Source organism: Capra hircus, chromosome 4 (genome assembly GCF_001704415.2).
Source record: "Capra hircus breed San Clemente chromosome 4, ASM170441v1, whole genome shotgun sequence".
Classification (NCBI taxonomy): Eukaryota; Metazoa; Chordata; class Mammalia; order Artiodactyla; family Bovidae; genus Capra; species Capra hircus.
The window spans coordinates 56,208,992-56,229,943 of record NC_030811.1 but is presented as its reverse complement, the minus strand read 5'-3'; the positions used below and the strand labels follow the sequence as shown (position 1 = coordinate 56,229,943).

Genomic DNA, 20,952 nt, shown 5'->3' with positions numbered 1-20,952 from the left:
GTTGCTTTATTCACTTATTCACTGCTGTAACTAGTGCAAGCGTGAGTTCTAGTTCTTTCACAATTCTACCTTTTAGAGAAGTACAGGCTGGTAAAACCAGTTTCTTCAAGAATTAAAACTGCTAGCTATGTATATAAAACCATGAACTCTACCAGAATAGTGGCCAAAATTAAAGCAACAATTCCAACCTTTTCTGGTTTGGATTTTTTTTTTTTTTTTGGCTGTGCCATGCAGGATCCTTAGTTCCAGGTCCAGGGATTGAACCTGTGCCCTCTGCATTAGGCGCACAGAGTCTGAACACTGGACTTCCAGGGAAGTTCCTAATTCCAACTTTCTATGACATCATTTTTGGAAAATAACTATTCCCTACTAATTTGAGTGCTTAATAAAGTTCCACTCTAAGAAATAACCAGAAGATTTATTTGCTATATATTGATTATGTTATTTTGCCAAAATTATGGTGAATCTGACAAATTCGGTTTATGTTTACTTCCACAAAGCAAATAAAGAACAAGCAAAACTCTGGAACACAGAATCTATAATAAGCAAACTACTACAGAGAAGTCTATAAATTACCTCATGTTAATGGGTCTAACTGCAGGTGAATTTTTAAGGAAGAAGAGTTCTTTACTAAGTGCTAAATTTTAAACAATTTCAGGGGAAGAGTCAGAATGAGCAAATATTTCAAAACCATTTGAAATGTCATGGTAGTACCTTAGCTCACTTAAAATGTTCTAAATGTTAAGTATATCAATAAATGAGAACAAACACTAGAAACGAACATGTATCTATAAAAGAATCCATCCCCATGAATTAACCAACTAAAAGTGAGAAAATAATCAAATGATAACGTTAATAGATGTTGATTCTAATTTAAGAGGCATTTTTCATTTAAAATACATCTGAAGGCCTCAAAGGTAGAAAAATGTCAGAAACAAGATGAAGGAGTGAACATCTACATGCCTAGTTTGAGGACCTTCAACACAAATGGCTTTTCCTCTGGCCCATGTGAACGGACCTGACTTCTTTATCACAGCACTAGAGAGCACCTTTACAGCAGAATATAGCAGAAGAGTCTACAAAGACTTAGTATATTCCTCTAGAGAAAGTCACCATGTTCAACCCAGCACAATGCTACAAGGAGTTACTTTTTTAAATGAAGGTGTAACTTTGGCTCACTTGAATCTAAACATTATAAATTACAACCAAGTATGGAAATTTTTTCTATGAATGATCTCAGTGCATTGAATTAACTGGTGCTCAACATGACCTGCAGCATTTTCAGTACTTGGAAGAGCAGTCTAACAAAGCACCCTCAAACTGCCTAAAACAATCCAAAACCAGCCACAGTTCAATGAGCCATGTACTTTTAATCCTTTACACAAGAAGGTAGCTGATTAATTCATCCTGAGGGAAACCTTATGTAATTAAAAAGTCTGAAACACCTGATATACCGATTAACAAAGAAAAGCAGTCTCTGGAACAGTCCTTCTGCCTAGGACTTAATGCATGTAACTTTACAGAACATCAAACATATTTGGACTTTTGAGAGATTAAGAAAGCAGAGTTGGATACATGCACCCCATAGTTCACTGTAGCACTATTTACAATAGCCAGGAGATGGAAGCAACCTGATGTCCAGTGACAGAGGAAAAGATAAAGATGTGGTGCATATACAACGGAATATTATTCAACCATAAAAAAGAACTAAGTAATGCCATTTGCAGCAACATGGATGGACCTAGAGATTGTCACACTGAGTGAAGTAACTCAGACTGAGAAAGATAGATATCATACGATATCACTTGCAAGTGGAACCTAAAAAAATGGTACAAATTAATTTATTTACAAAACAGAAATAGAGTCACGGATGCAGAAAACAAACTTATGGTTAGTAGGGGGAAGGGAGGAAGGCTAAACTGGGAGATTGGGACCGACATATACACACTACTATATAAAAATAGATAATAAGGACCTATTTATAGCACAGGGAACTCTCCTCAACACTCTGTAATGATCTATATGGGAAAGAATCTAAAAAAATAGTGGGATTTATGTGTAACTGATTCACTTGCTGTATATCAGAAACACAACATTGTAAATCAACTATACTTCAATAAAAATTTTTTTAAGAAAGCAGAGTTGCAGGTCTTTTAGAATCATTTGCAAAAGTGAAGAACATCGTTTAAGAACTAATACAGCGTATGTTTTGCCTATGTGTTCAGTCATGTCTGACTCTTTGCGACCCCATGGCTGTAGCCCATCAGGCTCCTTTGTCTATGGAATTTCCCAGGCAAGAATACTGGAGTGGGCTATCATTTCCTACCAACCCAGGGATTGAACCCTTATCTCTTGTGTCTCCTGCATTGGCAGGCAGATTCTTTACCACTGCGCCACCTGGAAAACCCAGTATGACTTATATTGGGATTTTTAGAACACTTTCTTGATATTTTATAAAACTAAGACAAAAAAGGGAGGAAAGTAGGGCAACCAAAAATTAGAAATGCAGTTGAACAAACTATTTTACCATCTTTTCCTATACTATTACACATCAACTGAACATCCTATTCCAGCTGGATGAACTTCCATAAATTTATACAAATTATGTCTCCAGCAAAAGTTTAATTATTTTTGACTGCATTGACCTGTCAGTTTTATCAACCAACTCAGTGTGAGAGCCTTTTTATTAATTTGCTCTGCTGTCTGAGTGGAGTAGCTATTTAGCAGCCCCTAGGAGGAGGCACGGAGAAGGCAATGGCACCCCACTCTAGTACTCTTGCCTGGAAAATCCCATGGACGGAGGAGCCTGGTGGGCTGCAGTCCACGGGGTCGCCAAGAGTTGAGCGACTTCACTTTCACTTTCCACTTTCACGCATTGGAGAAGGAAATGGCAACCCACTCCAGTGTTCTTGCCTAGAGAATCCTAGGGATGGGGGAGCCTGGTGGGCTGCCATCTATGGGGTCACACAGAGTCGGACATGACTGAAGCGACTTAGCAGCAGCAGCAATCCCTGATTAGTATATATTTTTCATACGATAAATCATTTTTCCTTACTGGAAACATAAATTATATTACTTCTACCAATAAAACAGGAAGAACACATAATAATTAATCTTGACTTTAGATGACAGCAATGATTAAAAGAGTTTATTCTATTCCCTGCCAATATTTCCTTCTTTTTTGTCATTAAAAATTTCGTTTGTTTGTGAACGGGACCCACCTCTTACTTTTTCATAGAAGACTCCTCCATGCCACGTGGCTCAGCTGAATGAACACACAGGGCGCCAAGGCAATTCTGACTCCAGCATAACCTTGGCAAGATCAGCTACTTCCTCTAAGTTTCAGTTGCTTCACCCATATCTGAGGTAAGTGGTGATCATCATCCTTAGATTTTTAATACTTTAAAACTCCATCTCTTTGATGTTAGTTGTCACACAACTAGATGAAGTTTTAAAGTATTAAAAGTCTAAGGATGATGAACACCGCTTACAGGCTTCCTAGGTAGCCCAGTGGTAAAGAACTTGCCTGCCATGCAGGAAACGTGGATTCTACCCCTGGCTGGGGAAGATCCCCTGGGTAGGAAATGGCAACCCACTCCAGTTATTCTTGCCTAGAGAATCCCCTGGAGAGAGAAGCCTGGCAGGGCTACAGTCCATGGGATCGAAAGAGTCAGACACGACTGAGCACAAAGGCACTACTCACGTGCCATAGTACAGTTATCTCAAATATTTATTTTCTTACCCCCAAATATAAGGCTACATTTAAAAAACATATATATTCCACTGCTGTTGCTCAGAATTTTCTAATACTACCCTGAAAAATGTTACGTCCTCCTTGGTAACTTTCTATGTCATTTTTACTTGAGGGACAAGGAATATATTTTTAAGTGAAGCTGTCTTTAAAACACACACATACACAACTACTTTCACTCCATGACTTTTCTGTCATTATCCTCTAATGAACTGAAATTTTGCCTATCAGTCTTCTAAAATATTACATTTTCTTTGAAATGCTATATTGCCTAGCGGTAGCAATCAGCATTTTTAATACTTTAAGCATTTCAATGTACTGTTCATAGCACATTATGACATCATTGCCTTCCAATGTCTGCGCTCATTAAATATCCTCTACCTTTGTTTCCCTGCCTTCGATACATAGATTGCAGATGTCCTATTGTTCCCGTTCACCATTTCAGTGAAGAAGCTTAAAAATGACTTAGTATTTCCACGTTTCTTTGCTCAGTAAATAACACTTCCCCTCACTGCAACTGAGCTGGAGAGTCTATCTCTCATCAAAAGGAAAGATCTGGACAAGACTAAATAGGAACTCGAAGGCCGAATGGGAAGGGGGGCGGAGTCAGTACATCAGCCCAACAGGGGTTCCAGGGCTTTCATAGATAAACAAAGGAAGTTGATTTTCCCACGGTGCCGCCTGTGCTTCGACCATCCTAAGGTACTCACTCGTGTGGAAGGAAGCCCAGAGCTCATTACCTTCAAAACGCAGCCCAAGTGCTGATTTTTTTTCTAAGGGAATCCCACTAAAAGCAGACAACCAGAAAGTCCACGCAGACAGAGATGGATGAGGAAGAGTGGGCCGACCATCGATTACCTTCCTCTGACTCCACGGAAGAACCTAAATATCTACCTACCCCAACATACTGACACATAGCTCCTCCGCTGCTCAAGATACAATTTTCAGGGGGAGGGCAAAACAGGGAGCGTGTGGGGTGGGCTTCAGGTAGGGCGAGTTGCGAGGATCAGGAGAGAGGAGTCAAGTTCAGGGGCGGAGGGCCGAGGGCACTGGAGGGTGGTCTGAGCCGAGCGGAACGGCGTGGGTGTCGGCGGCGCGCGAATGCCCGAACGGTCGGGGGCGGGCACAGGCTCCTTCCTCACCTGGCAGCCCTTCTTGTGATGAAAGCCGACCACCACGATGTGCAGGACCGGCCCCCGTGGGGGGCCATCGCCGCCCCGCCTGATCTCCATGGACGAACGCCGCGGGCCCGCACAACGATGACTTCAACCGCCGAGGGCGGCAAGCTCGGCGACCCCGCGATCCCCAGGAGGACGGCGAGAGGTGGATTTCAGGTGTCAGCGAGGGAGCCGCATGAGGGCCGCGCACGGGACCGGGAGGAGGCCGACGATCCTGCAGCTCTGCACCGCCCCCCCGGGCCGCGGCCGCGCTTCCCTCATCCGCTTCCGCTGTTTCCGGGCTGTCACCTGATGCCGGGGCCGCCGCGGGCGAGGCGGGACTGGGCAGGACCGGGAGGGACCTGACGGGGCTGGGCCTGATGGCGGGGCGGGGCCTGGGGAGTTGGGCGGGGGCGCTGGGTGGGCGGGGCCGAGGGCGGGGCCTAGTGGGGCTTCTGGGCACACCTGTCCCCAGTTCACCCCCTCTGTGTGTGACCTTTTCCCCCTTCCTCCTCTGTCCTTGCTTCTTCCTCCTTAAAATCTCCGCCCCTACCCATCTTTTCCGTCAGTTTTTTCCTACCTTTTTTCCCCTTCATTTTCCGTGTATCCAATTCTTCCACCTCCTTCCCTTCGCCTCTCTGGCCTGGAGTCTCTGCCCTTTATTCTTAAATTTTGATAATATGGAGACATATCGGTGCAGCTCTACGTCTGTGTATTCAACCTTTAAGTTACTTGCTTACCCAGAGTTTCTCTTTTGCTTCGTTCTGTGTTTTTTCCTTATTTAAATATTATGTATAAGAGTTTGTAAGCGTTTTAAGGCCTCATGCAGAATATCCTTGAAAATAAAAAGTTTACAGGGAAACCTGTAAAAATGATTATTCTAGTCCTGATATTTTATTTTTTACTTTGTTGTGAAAGTGTTCGTTGCTCAGTCGTGTCAGACTCTTTGCGACCCCATAGACTGTAGCCTGCCAGGCTCCTCTGTTCGTGAAATTATCCAGGCAAGAATACTGGAGTGGGTAGCCGTTCCCTTCTCCGGGTGATCTTCCCGACCCAGGGATTGAACCCAGGTCTCCTGCATTGCAGGCAGATTCTTAACTGTCTGAGCCACCAGGAAAGGCCAATTTAGTCCTGCTATTTAAAAAGAATTTTTTTTGCATTCTATCTTTCTGGGTTTAGTACTCTGATCAGTACAAAATACATGGAGTCAGTTATCATCAGAGGTTTTTATTTCCTTACTGATTGTTCTAGTTGAATTTAAAAAGAAACTGTATCTCATTTTATGTCAATTTAAAGTGAATAGTGGAAATACTAGCAGATTTAACAAGTCTTGTCCAGGGCAGTTTGAGGGTAGGTGCCTGCTTTAAATAGCGTTCACAATCATTGCAATAACTAGTTGTGAAGTTTATCATTACAAGTTGCCCATCTCTTAGTTTAGACAACCTTAATAGTTAATGTTTTCCACTCTGGCCTTAAAATTTAAGGACCTGCATTCTAATCTAAGTATGGCTGGGAAAAACTGTATAATGGCGGCTCACATGGTAAAGAATCTGCCTGCAATGCAGAAGGCCTGGGTTCAATCCCTGGGTAGGGACCATACATTGGCGAAGGGAATGGCTACCCACTCCAGTATTTTTGTCTGGAGAATTCCATGGATAGAGGAGCCTTGAAGACTATCAAAGTTGGTGAGGTCTCCAAAGAGTTGGACAGGACTGAGTGACTTTAACTTCCATTTTCTTCTTATTAATAGAACATACTTTCTGTGATTCAGTAGAATTGTTTTAATGCTAATAATACTGTAGAAAAACTTCAAGTTGTTGCTACTATTTCTTTTCTGTATTACAAAATTTTTGGTACTGACTCAGAACTGTGTATGAAACTATAAAATTCCCTGTATACAGAATATGTTTCTGTTTTCTTCCATCTGCTTTGACATTTTCCACAATTAGCCTAGCTAAAATTGAAGTGAAATTGAACATTTTTTTTTTAAAAAGAAAAGTCAGGGCATCTTAGAACTCTGTATCTGTAGTGAATGCCAGCTGTTTACTTCATTGTGCAGGAGACCCCAGTGATAGCAGTATAAAGTCTGTATCAGAACTTTCCTGGTGGTCCACTGGCTCAATGCAGAGGGCCTGGGTTTGATCCCTGGTCAGGGAACTAGATCCTACATGCCACAGCTGAGTTTGTATGGCACATCTAAAGATCTCAAGTGCCACAGATAAGGCCCAGCACAGCCATACTCCTTCAAATCTGTTACATTTTGCATGCTAGGGTCTCCAACTAAGATGAAATTATTTATTCATAACCATTATTTGCTTAAATGTTTTAAAAATATGTCATTTAAAATAATGGCCTAAACAAAGAAGATATGTCACAGGGAAAATTGGGAGAGAAAGTAAGCAAGGGAATTTCTAAAATTTTGTCCACCTCTAATTATACAGACTGGTCCATTTAACAATTTAACAACTTTTACATTAGTTTTTAATGAGTTCTATTAATATACATTCATTAGCAAAATATTGTCTATAAGGACACGCTGAGGGAAAATAGGAATTTCTGCTTTATTTTAAAAAGTGTTGGAAAAAACAAGATTGGAAATAGCGATTTGAGATAATGAAATACTTCCTTAATATTATTTTGAAAGGAAACATTTGCTTGTATTTTATGATGAAATTTATCTCCAGGGAAAAAATTAGAAATGTCTTTCTGAACATACAGTACATTGAAGAGCTTCTTGTAATTATGTGTTATGATAAATTGTAAGTTCTATTTTATGTCTGCTCCTTAAGTAAGAACCAGGAGAAAAACCCTGGAGACAGAGCTATGATATGTTTTCAAATTCATTTGGAATTGGCCTGTTGTTTCGTGTCTTGCCTCAGGAAAGAACTCAGTAGAATAAAAACACCTCTTCCTGCAATCCCCATTAACTACTGTGTAAACAAACTATCCCCGTTTTCAGAGTATAAGACCTCCTTTATTCTTCATCAATAGTGCTGAATGTTAATTTGGTTTCTGTAATGGAAAGCAAGATATTGACTTAAAGCTTATTTTCTTGAATTTTAAACTCTATCAGGTAGCAACAATACCTTGAATTTGGTTCCTATTCACATTATGGTATGGTGAAAATGAAACAAGAATAGATATAAGAAAAAAAATTTTTTTTGGCATTACTTTGTCTTGCCAAAGAATGATGTGACGATTGACTAAGATCCCTGAAGTTAAAAGAGGACTTTTTGCTTTACATATTAAATTCCACGTGCTTTGTACATAATGCTTGCTAGTTGTCTTTCTCCCCCATTTATCCTTTAGCTCCTATAAGGGCAGAAGACGTTGTAGTTCTGTTCTTTACGCTGGTTATACTGAGCAAAATGCCAATGTTCAACTAAAGTATTTGTTCGATGAATGAATGATTGGTGCTTTGCAGCCATTGTGTGAATGAATGATGTTCTTCCTGGCCTTTCCTGCTTAAACTCTTTAGCTTTAAGCTCCTCAGATATAAAAATAAAATAGACGAACGCAAAAAATTTGTTCGCTTTTTCTTTTCAAAACAGATGCGTAAAAGCACCAAGGTTTCCTAAATGTGATGTTGTTAACATAGAATGACATCTGGTAGTTGCCTGTTGGACTGTGGAAGAAATAGTGTATACAAAATGTATAGTAGACTTCTCGATATTACAAGATTAAAAAGGACAGTTCAGTTCTGTCACTGTTTTGTCCGACTCTTTGCGACCCCATGGACTGCAGCACACCAGGCTTCCCTGTCCATCACCAACTCCTGATAGTAGAAGATAGAAAACAGTAGAAATGGAAAAAATTGAAAAAGTAGAATAGAAAAATAGAAAAAGAAAACGATAGTAGAAAATAGAAAACATACTTAAAATTTACCCCTTGCCCAGAAAACTTTATTAAAAATGCTAGTTGTGGGTTTTCAAATCATCCAACTTTTAAAAGAAGCGGTAGATTTTTTTTTTTTTTTAACGAAAATTGCAACACAATGAATCGGTGGCGGGAAAATCAAATTTATTGATTCTGGTCGAAGAAAGATCCTGGGTTGATATGAGACACACCTCGATAAGGAGAAATAAGACAGCACAAAGGCTTCCGTTTCGCAGTCTTCCGGGTTAGAGAAGTAACTTATTTATAAGACCGGAGATCTCTAAAGTCTCTTGGAAGTTTGGAGAGGAGAGTTATCTGTGGAGAACCTAGAACGCTCAGTGAACAGAAACACTTTCTAGAATCTCACTGCAGGATAAAGAAGTGGCTGGTTCTCCTCAATCGCACTCTCGGCCTCAGATTGGTCGAGCCTGCCCGGGCCGGAAAAAAGCGGAAGCGCGCTCTTTCAAACTCGCCGTTCCGACGTCGATAGAGGCAGGCCACTTCCGGCGTAGCCATGGCGGCTAACGCTACCACTAACCCTTCGCAGCTGCTTCCTCTAGGTAATCTTTGTCCTGTTGGGGAGCCGGGGCGGGGAGTTGAAAGTTAGGGTTGGGGCCGAAGAGCAAGGCAGTCCCTGACCGAGTGTTAGAAAAATGTAGCTTTCTCTGCAGCTCTCCTTTAGGTTCCAAGTCTCGACGGCCTCAGGCCGCACACGTCTCTGGCGTGGGGGAGTCTTCTTGAGGCAGGGATTTTTGACTCCCCAAACCTTCACCGGAAAGGTTCAGTCTTGGTGAATGTGTCGTCGACCTTCTTTGTTGGGTGCTCGCCTCTATAATAGTGAGTGACAGGCCCATTCCGCAACCGGGCTTTTAAACTACCCGGGTTATATCCTGTCTGGCTGGTTTCTGAATGAGGCCCTTGGGTTTGGAATGAGCCTTTAAAGAGGCCTCTGAAAACTAGCTGTTATTACTCATTTATTCAGCAAACAGTTACCGCGCCATCTGTGCACTAGACACTGATTGGGCACTGTTCAACAAATTTAAATCACGGCCATTACCTTCAGATAGCATGCAAACCAGTGTAGGAAACAGGATACAGGGCAGACGTAGACTTAATGACAAGGAGGAGTCTCTGATGAAGACAGTTCTGCCTTTTTTTTTTCCTTAATATTTTATATTTGAAGGGTTATCGGGTTAGTGGATGTGGCAGTGATTGTAAAGGTTTTTTTCCTTCCTGGAACAAATTCTTCTGAATGACCAGTACATTTCAGGCATTGTCCACTGGGGATACACTGATGAGTAAAAACCACCTCTCAGCTCTCTTTCAGCTTAGAGTCAAGAGGGGCGTTCATATGTTAATCAGATAACTAAAATAATATTAAACCACAACCATGATAAATTGCTACAAAGGAGGGTTAAATGAAGAACAGGGAGGGAAAACTTTCCTTTTAATAGAATGACTGAACAGAGATATGTAACATAAGGTCTAAAGTTTTGGAGTGAATACTTTTCCTGGCTTATCTTTTCACCATATGCATGTAACAAGTGTCAGTAGGCATTCAAATATTTGTTAATGATATGAATGGGCAAACTAATCTTTTCTCTCTCCCGCCCTTATCTGCAGAGCTTGTGGACAAGTGTATAGGATCAAGAATTCACATTGTGATGAAGAGTGATAAAGAGATTGTTGGCACACTTCTGGGATTTGATGACTTTGTCAGTATCCTTTTAAAAGGTGGTTGTATGGATTTTTCTTCAGATTTTTAAAAAAGAACTATAGACTATCAGCACTTACCGATTATTATAATAAAGTTTAATTTTTTTTTTGAAATTGTGATAGTGTTTTAAGGGATTGTGGTACTGAAAGATGAAGTTCCTACCAATTGCACGCAGCTTGCATTTGAGCCATTGTATTCAATGTTATAATTAAAACTGAACAAAGAAATAAGCCAGAGTAAATTTAATTTGGTATGTTTATTTTCTTAACACCAAATTTCAGATATGGTATTGGAAGATGTCACTGAATTGTGAGTAGTGTTAAAAATTAAAGAATGGGTACGGGGAATCTCTGTGTTTGATTTAAGGCAGTTTTAGTGCTGTTGAGTCAGTAAAAGGATGTAGGAGAGCACACTGCTTGTTTGAATTACTCTAAAGAGAGAAAGTTTACCTACTGATGTTAGTAAAATTGGATTGGATGATTATTGCCATAATTTAATTGTCACTAATTGCTAGGAAGTTAGTGGAGACAAAGATTTAAGGTAAAAGATACTAAAAGCAGCCAGGGATCTTAGGGCTCAGATCAAATAAAGGAACTTATAATAAAAACATTTAATGTTTTAAATTAGTTACTCTACAACTTATGTATATATATATAAACATTTTATTTCATATTTGACCTCCTTGGCAAGTTTCAGTTTTTTAGATGAAGATCTGCACTAGTGGATATGGGTCTTATGCCATCAGTCCACTCTGTTGCCTTTGGAGAATTGACATCACCATGGGGATAACCTTGTCTCTGGAAAGTGTACAGTTCATTTATATATAGTAACTAACCTTTTGGTGGATCAGAATGTTGGCTTTGATTATCACTCTTTATCCTGACTTTTTGAAAATCTTTTTGTTTAGTGAAATCACACCAGAAGGAAGAAGAATTACTAAATTAGATCAAATTTTGCTAAATGGAAATAATATAACAATGGTAAGACAGTGAAGGTCTTTTATTTAGATGTTAAGCCATCTTTGTGGGGCAGGGATTACAGAACTGACTTGCTTAACTCAATGTTCTTGGCCCAGCAGTGCTTAGGATGGGAAGGGAATGCTCTGCTGATCAGGATTCTGTGGCCAAACTGTTGAAGATGACATTAGGCCTAAGATTAGTTTGTTTATACCTTTTATCTTATGTATTTTTAAGATATTTATTTATTTTTTTATTTGGCTGCATTGGGTTTTAGTTGCCTCACAAAAGATCTTTACTTAGTTGCAACATGTGGGATCCAGTTCCTTGACCAAGGATCAAACCTGGGCCCGCTGCATTGGGAGCATGGAGTCTTAATCATTGCACCACCAGTGAAGTCCCTGCTTGTGCTTTTTAATCATTTATTTTACCAAGAATTAATTGTTGAAACATTAAATCACTAAGTATTAATTGATACTGTTGGAATTGTAAACAGAGGTGACATGGGGAAAATGGGAATATGAGGGAGAGGCAAAGGCTGATCAATGACCAGTCAGTGAGCTCTCAGTAGGGGTTTTTAGATCATGTGGTACTAAGTTTTAAACTTTTTCCTCCTTTGCAGCTGGTTCCTGGAGGAGAAGGACCTGAAGTATGAATAACTTTCCTTGATATATGCTTAGGTTCTGTTTTCTTTTATAATGACAACAAAATAGAATTTTTTTTTTAACCTTTTAATGTTTGTATTCTGTGAAGGCAAGTTTCCCGTTAAAGGGAAATGCTTTGAAGATGCATTGTAAATACCCATTTTTGTAAGTTAATCATGGTTATATTGGGAAAAGAACAGTTTGTTCTTTGAAGACAAAAATAAATGTGTTTTTGTTAACTGTCAGTTTATTCATTATACTGCAATAGCCAGTGAAACAAAGCTTGTAGTTAGTTTCACTCACTTTCCTGTCGCTTTATGTTTGCGTTCTCATCTACATGACATTTGATTCTCAAACAAGAATTGTTCCAAACAAAATGATGAGCCTTGATTTTGAACAGGTACATTTAAAAAACTAGAAATGATTGTTTACAAAATTCGTTTCAGACTCTGATGCTTTGAAATGATTTTTTTTTTTTTTACTAAAGTTCATTAACTCCTGTTAAACAAGCAGCATACCCAGATAATATATGGACATTGTAGAAATGTAAAGTGAAAAGAAAAATATTAATCACACTTTGTTGTATATCCTCTTCAATATACTCTCCGTACACATTTTTTAAAAAAACTTCCTAAATGTACCATTTTGTTGCCTCCATTTAAGACTTTTTTGAATTTAAATGGTGAGAAAGTTTCTATGTCAGATATTTCAGCAACATTAATGTGGGCAAAGTATTTTATTAAATGGTTTTACCATATTTAGCCTATTCTTTATTATTGGTCACAGTAGTCTTAACTAAATCTTTATGCGTTTTTAGTTTTCTTAGAATAAATTCAGAAATTTGCATGGTCAATTTGGTATATATTTACCTTACATGGTAAGATCAATGTCAGTTGCCAACAAAAAGTTTATGCCAGCTTCACACTGTAGCTTTTCTTAGTGTGTGTGCTCAGTTGTGTCCGACTCTCTGTGACCCCATGTGCTATAGTCCACCAGGTTCCTCCATCCACGGGATTTTCCAGGCAGGAATACTTGAGTGGGTTGCTCTTCCCTGCACCAGGGGATCTTCCCTACCCAGGGATCGAACTTTCATCTACTGCATTGGCAGGCAGATTCTTTATCACTGAGCCATCTGGGAAGCCCAGTTTTTCATAGTACCCATCACATACTTATCAACACTGGCTGTGTTCTATTTTTTTCCCCTCTTGGCCATTGTGATAGGCAAAATCTGGTATGTTTAATTTTTTAAAATTAATGTTGAACTCATTTGTATTTTGTGAGTTATATGAGAGTTTTGCCATTGAGATACTGTTCTTTTTCTTACTAATCTGTAAGAATTCTTAATAGGTTACTCTTAATGCATTTTACAGTAACTTCCCCAGTTTGTAGTTTGCCTGTTGGTACTTTTTTGATTAATTTTTTTTGTGTTGGCCTTGTCCTTAATGGTTTTTATCGATGATTAAAACCATATGATATGATATATATATGTGTATATATATATATACATATATTAGTGCACTATTATATTTTGTTTCATATCAATCTTGAATCCATCTTCAGTTTCAGTGTTTCCAAATGGTAAAAGGACCTAACTTTACTTTTCAAAAAACAAAGCACTGATTTGTGTGTTTTTTTACTTTCATGGTGTAAACACTCCTGCTTGGCTAGTTTCAAGCTGCCATGGGTTTAATAGCTGGCTTGCAAACTTTGCATAGATTTAACGGTAGGTTCTTAGGAGTCTGTTATTCCATCCCACTACTTGCGACCCTTGTTGGAGGGATAGGAGGCAATACTTTTTTTAATTTTTAATTATTATTTTTTATTAATACTTTTTTATTTTTCCTTTTGGAAGGAACATGAATGAAGTAATGCCAACTTCTTTCTACCCTTTTGCTTGATATCTGGCAGGAGCGAGGTGGTTGGTCATGCTCATTTGTTTCCTCCTGGGAGTTAGTAGCCCGCAGGGAGCACATGTTCTTAATTCCAGTATGCTGTGAGTTCTAGAGAAATGTGACCTCTCAAAGGGAGGCCTCCAGTTATCTAGTCTGTGGCAAGAAGATTGGTTTTACTTCTGGGGTTCAGTGAAAGGAAGTCCACTTGCCTACAGATAAAGTATATCTCTTAATCTAGTCTTTAGCTGTAATACTGATGGTCTGACTCCCACCTGCTTATACTTTTGTCTTACATTGCAATTCTTTTAGAATGGATACTATTGTAAATAAGGGTTTCTTAACCTCAGTGCTCCTGACATTTTTGTCTGGATAATCCTTAGCAGCACGCGCTGTCCTGTGCCTTGCAGGCTCCTTTAGATGCCGGTAGTTTCCTTCTTCCCTGCTCCTCCCAGGGAAGTGGCTCCAAATATCCCCTGAGGGCAAAACAATCACAGTGGTTAAGAACCACTGTTCTACATAATAAGAACTCTTTATTTGGCTCTCTAAAATCCCTCAAAATTTAGTGCATGGGCAAGGAATATTGGATCTAGAGGGCTAAAAATTGGGGAGAAAATGTGATTGAAGATTCTGGCAGAGTAAAAGGTGATTTTAAGCTGAAATGATTTGAAAGGATTTTCACTTTGGCAGTCTGCTGGTGAATGGCTTTTATACAGGTGTTTTCATTTCTGTGGCGGCCGGGCTGTATGTGCTGGGCTCTGTAGTGAAGGTGGGGCCTTAGCAAAAAAAGGCTGAAGCTATGCTGGCATTGGTGACTTCGGTCAGTTTGCCTCAGACTTCGGTTTCAAAACTAGTATGACAAGTCAGAATGACTTGGAGAGGTACTACAGAACACAGGCCCAGGCTTACTGAAATAGGACAGGACCTTTGGCCTTTGCATTTTACCAAGTTTGTAAATTCTCCAGGTAGTTCTTTTCCTCACCAAAGCCTCAGTCACTGCCTTAGGTGTAGCTTTTTAAGGCAGATGCGACTGAAGCAAAGACTTGATTATAGAGATGAGACTGGGTATATAGATCTTCTACACATTCGTAATTTGCTGCATTTAAATTGAAAGACAGGGGCTTCCCTGGTGGTCCAGTGGTTAAGAATCCTGCCAATGCAGGGGATATACATGAATTCAGTGCTTGGTCCAGGAAGATCCCACATGTGGCGGAGCAGCTAAGCCCGTGCGCTTACTACTGAAGCCTGCATGCCCTAGGGCCCGTGCTCCATGGCCAGAGGAGTCACTGCAGTGAGAGAGTAACCCCTGCTTGTTGATAACTAGAGGAAACCCACGCGAGCAGTGGAGACCCAGCGCAGCCAGATAAGTAATAATTTTTTAGAGAAAGATCCTGTTTTTTAAAAAACTGCTCAAGGCACCTAAGTTCTCTGTCATGCACAGTTCTCATATGAAGAGCTGACTCACTGGAAAAGACCCTGATGCTGGGAAAGATTGAGGGCAGGAGGCAAAAGGGACGACAGAGGATGAGCTGGGTTGGGTGGCATCACCAACTCAATGGACATGAGTTTGGGTAAACTCTGGGAGTTGGTGGTGGACAGGGAAACCTAGCATGCTGAGGTCCATGGGGTCGCAAAGAGACAGGACTGAGTGAGAACTGACTGAGGAGGTCAGGGATTTAAGGCTAGCGGGTCCTCTTATCTAGGGTAAGATAAACTAAGGCTAAGTTGGAGGATTGTGCCAGGGGTATACTAGGTTTCCTCGACAGCGAGGCATTTCTGGTTAGTGCAGGCTGACGGGTTTTGATTTGTGACATGAGCTGGGTCACTGAGGAGGCCTCCATTTTGTGGATCCCAAGATGAAGTTACCTTTATCAAGAGTTACGTGGGGGTTTTTAAGAGCAGTTTTTACTGTAGCTTTTCTAGATTTCATTAAGAGTAGCCTTATCCCCTCAGTTCTCCCTTCTGGTACTTACTTAGCACTGTGCCTGGTGTGATAATTGTTGACTGGTTGCTTCTGCAGGGAGTAATTAAACATTGAACATTCCATATCACCTGAAAATTTAATGTACCTGTTCTTTGGTAGGAGGAAATAGCAAGTTGGTTAGAGGTAGAGTGGAAATTTAATAACTCCTGAAACAGAGAAGTAACATTGAAATTTCAAAACAAAAATACAGCCTATATATATAACTGTAGCAGAAATGAGCTCCTAATAGAAAAAAAAAATGTGTGAGGGGGGCAATATGCTAAGTACTAGGTTACCTTTGGCTTAGAGTTATATTAGCCTGGGACACAGATGTCAGGAAAGTGACATTAACTTCGTTTTGGGTGTTTTTTTTTTCTGTAATTAAAAAACATTGAACATTGTTTGAGGTAATGTATTTGCACATAAATAAATGTAAGTGAAAATAAAACTCCCTCCCTCAGGTATTCTTCCAGAGAGATTCAGTTCCCGTATATGCATGTCTGTTTATATAAATGTGTAAACACATAATCTCTTTTTCTGTACACACAAATACAAGCGTATGGAACACACTGTCTTGTACACTACTGCTTTTTGTTTTTTTTTTAAACTATTTTGGAGATCTTCCTATATTCATTTTGGGATAATCAACATATTTGACTGCTAAATGATTTAACATTTTAATGTTTACTATGGCTTCCTAATGGCAGGAAATGAAGCTGGAATGAGAAAAAAGATCAGAAAATTAATCATCTCTGAAATCACTGTGTACAGCAATTTGAGGACTTGCTCGTTTCCAAGCTGTTGAAGTCAGTACAGAATTTTAAATTAGTCACAGTGCCCATGCCTTCTTTCAGTAAAATTTCTTTGTAGAGACATTGAAGACCTGAGAGAATCAGTGGTCCTGCCTCCTTTCCCGACTACTTTAAGAAGGGGGTTGCATCCATTGTCTCGCTATGTGTTGCATAGCCTGGAATGTGCCAGTACTTGAAACTAAACATTGTCACACCTAAAAGTAATACAATGTTAAAATGTCAATTACATCTCAATGTTTTAAATTTAGAAAACAATTTTTTAAAATGAACATGAGCAGTTGTTGGTGCTGCTTTTGTAGTTTGGCATCCAGAAACCATTTCTGAATGTCCCAGCAGAACAATGAAAAGTAGAAATGGGAGTACAGGCATGGCTTGTATCCTTAAAACCCTGGGGTCTGAGAGTTCTGTTGGTAGAAGGAAAAGTTTGCTCACAATCAGTCTTCTCTTTTTCTAGCAATTTTTAAAAAAATATTTATTTGGACGTGCCGGGTGTTAGTTGCAATGCTCAGGTTCTCTGTTGCAGTGCGTGGGCATATTCGCCCTGCAACATGTGGGATCCTCTCAGGCCAGGGATCCAACCCACGTCCCCTGCATTGGCACATGGGTTCTTAACCACTTGACCACCAGGGATGTCCTAGCAGTAGTTCTTTACTGAGTGCTGCCTGACTAGCAGGAGTCCCACATCCCAAGTCCTGAGGGGTCAGTAAAGGGCACAGTGGGTGATCAGGGAGCTGAGCAGCCAACGGCAGCCCCACAACCCCCTCAGGGCAGGACCGGCCTGTAGGGAGGATATTGAATCCAGAGCTGTGGGTTGTGGTGGTGGGGGCCCTCTGGGACAGATCACCCCCACCTCCTTCCTCTACAATAGGCCCTTCCCTCTGGCTTTGCTTCCTCCCCCCTGCACCACCCCCTTCCTCATTAGAATAGATCACTCACAGCCTACCCCCATGAGCCTCTCAGTGTCATGGAAGTTGGAAGTTAGGGTAGGTAAATCACACACAACTTTAATGACAGACTGGAACCATGATTAGGTTAAAACTTCTTCCCTCCAATTTTCCCTGCAACCTTTTGCTTTCTCTTCTTCCAAAAATAAAAAATCAAGTTAGTTATTTTGGTGAATTTAAGTTATACATCTCAGCATGATGTGGTATAGAAATATAGTATCAGTATGTTTATATAGAATCTGACTAATGGGCATATTTTGTTAACCTTTAGTTAAAAAAAAAAAGTTGCTCCTGTCGCATCCAACTCTTTGTGATCCTGTACTGTAGCCTGCCAGTCTATGGGATTCTCCAAGCAAGAATACTGGAGTGGGTTGTCATGCCCTCCTTCAGGGTCTGAGCCACCATGTGAAAGTGAAAATCACTCAGTAGTTTTGTCTGACTCTTTACCAGCTGAGCCACAAGGGAAGCCCAGAGCCACCTAAAAACTAAAAAAGACCCTTTTAATTTTGGTTTGTTGTAGTTTTCTGCTGACTGAAATGGCATGTAGGAGATTTTAAATATGATAGTGGCTATTTTAACTTAGCATGTTATATTTATTATATCAGGAAACTTGTTTGATTTTATGCTTTGTCTCTAAGTTAGCAGAAAACTTTGTGATCTTAGGATCTGATTTTGTGATCTAGAATCAGAACTTGGAGCTCACAGATCATCTCTGTGTAAACACTAGTAACTGCTCTAAGAACAGCTACTTTGTTTTCATGTACAGCTAGCTCTTCTAGGATAGTTATTTCCACTTTTTTCTGTTGTCTAGCTCTTCAGAAGGTCACTTATGATGACATTAGGATCTCTAGCCCATGAGAAAGCCAGGCAATGCTGTGTTCTCAAACAGGTGAATTCCAGTGTTTGTTTTTTTTCTTGCTGTAGAGCTTACACACTCATCTCAGGAAGATGAGACTAAGCCAGAAAACTGTATACCAGAAGTCCCAGGCAATGAACATGCCAGGGAACTTCTGGCCCACGCACCAACCAAAGGTCTGGATGCCACCGGGGAAAGAAGTCAAAGTCATGCAGTGTGAACGTGGAAGGGTTTCAAGTAACAGACTCAATACACACAAGTTACAGACCACCATTTACAAATGAGTTCACTTAATTCTCACACCATGCTGTTAAAGTCAGGCCATGATCTCTAGACTATAGATGAGGAAGCCACCTTGCAATTGGTAGTCAGTATCTGGGGTAAAAGGCAGAGCAGTGCCTTGACTCCAGGGCTTCTGGCTGCAAGGGCATTGGTCTTCCACTGGACTGTAGCTGCTTACAGAGTCTATGCTTCAGTAATCCTGTAACAGAAAGGATATTCCACGTAGAAATGCCATGGGGGACAAAGGATGCATTGGGGGGTGGTCCCTTGGGCTTCACCTCAGCTGGTCCTCATAATCAGTGGTGTTGAGGTTTTCTCCAGGTGACCTGAGAGGAGCTGTGGGCCACACAGGGTGGGTCTGGAACAGGTGGAGCTGTGTGCACACTAACCACTGCAGCAGCATAAGATGATATTTGTTAAGATGGGGTACTGCTGCCTTAAAGGCATTGTACAAAGATCCTTCATGCACACAATTAATATAGTGGTTCCCAGCCTCTTTCCCTCATTCCCCATCACGTCAAAGGGACCACCTTCAACCTCTTTTAAGATGGTTATTTTGAAGCTTATCTGGACTAAAAAAGGACTAAACATACCAAAAGCAAAAAATTTGCTGATAAACTCATCCTGTTTTTAAAAATCTCTTCCAAATCACTAAGCATGAATCAGATAGTCATGTTAATGATCAGGAGTTAGGTTGTGACAATATCCCAACCTTTAGGTAGGAGGGGTAGGCTTACACATTTCTTCAGTCTAAAGGTTTTGGGACTAAGGAACTTAAAACTTCCCTGGGACCATTATGTATCCTATTCTTCACTTACCTGCTTTGCTTCATTCTTTGCACCGCAGATGTAATCATCTCCCAAAGCTCTCCTTAGGGTGCTCCCTCCCCCCTCCTGTCAGCTGTGCCCCTGCTAGTCCTAGGGTGCTCCAGACTCAAGCTTCAGCCAGGTGTGGGTGGTCTGCTAGTCCAGGCCCTCAATGTCACCATTTTACACTCCTCCTACCCACAACCCACACAGCAAAGCAAATCAACTCTTCCCAACTTCAAGTTCCAGTCTTTTTTTTAAAGGTTCAGCTTTGTTAGTCCTCGCACATATTTTTTATTCCTGTGTGAATCAGAACCCTCACCACTTTGTTCTGTTGAATAAAACTGGTTTTCTGCCATATAAGCACTCTCCATTCTAATTTCTCCTATAAAATACTTTATATGCTGGTTGAAATTCCACAAGTCGCTTCATTTCTCTACTCAATCTGAATAGTCACTTATTGCCTACGGGATAAAAATCTAAGTGAAAAGAAACACTCCTTTACCCTATTCTTAGCCTCTTTCCCAATTCCTCACAATCCTCCCCTCTGGCAGGATGATCTCAAACAGAATTCTGCTCTGGCTGTCCATTTGAGCTCAGGCTGCTGTCTCCATTCCCTCTCCAGACTTTCTCCTTTCACCTCCAAACCACAGATCCCGTCTGTTTCAGTTCTCTGCCTCCATATGGACCACCCTTTCTCAGCAGTCCTGCTAGATCGATGTTCTCAACTCTGCCATACTCTCCTTACCACCACCACCCAGATCTCTGTCACCTACAAGAGCACTGTTTCAGATTACACTGCATTTTCCCTGAATGCAGGAATTCTAACTTAAGATTCTTTTTGCAGATCCTTTGAATGGGCGGTATAGTTAGTAGGGCTTTCCAGGTGGCACTAGTGTTAAAGAATCTGCCTGTTAATGCAGGAGATGTAAGAGACGCAGGTTCGATCCCTGGGTTGGGAAGATCCCCTGCAGAATGGAATGGCAACCCACTCCAGTATGCTTGCCTTGGAGAATCCTATGGATAGAGGAGCCTGGTGGGCTATAGTACATATGGTGGCAAAGAGTTAAGACATGACTGAAGTGACTTAGCACACAGCATAGTATACTTTAAGTGACAACACACTTTCAAAAGGAAATGCTATTGATTCACCTGGTAGGGAACCACCACAGACAACCAATTAGTATATGAACCCATTAGTCATTTACACTCCAGTGATTTGTGAGAGGGTCTCCTGGACTACAGTCCCTCCTGTTGGTCATGGTGGGTGTGCTGCGGAGCCTGACACCAGTGCTTTCA

At 40.6% G+C, this 20,952-nt stretch overlaps 2 protein-coding genes across 2 annotated transcripts in view; one reads left to right on the top strand and one right to left on the bottom strand.

Annotated features, from left to right (window-relative positions):
• The window catches only part of AVL9 (AVL9 cell migration associated), a 55,657-nt gene extending 50,382 nt beyond the window's left edge, over positions 1 to 5,275 (bottom strand). The window contains exon 1 of the mRNA XM_018047125.1: positions 4,894 to 5,275. Coding sequence (XP_017902614.1) covers positions 4,894 to 4,983 — 90 coding nt within the window. The 5' untranslated portion in view covers positions 4,984 to 5,275. The remainder of the gene's footprint in view (positions 1 to 4,893) is intronic.
• Positions 9,250 to 12,346, top strand: LSM5 (LSM5 homolog, U6 small nuclear RNA and mRNA degradation associated). The gene is made up of 5 exons (XM_005679209.3): positions 9,250 to 9,344; positions 10,408 to 10,503; positions 10,783 to 10,810; positions 11,409 to 11,481; positions 12,080 to 12,346. Exons 1-5 carry the CDS (start codon positions 9,299 to 9,301, stop codon positions 12,110 to 12,112), a joined length of 276 nt encoding a protein of 91 aa, XP_005679266.1. The 5' UTR covers positions 9,250 to 9,298; the 3' UTR covers positions 12,113 to 12,346.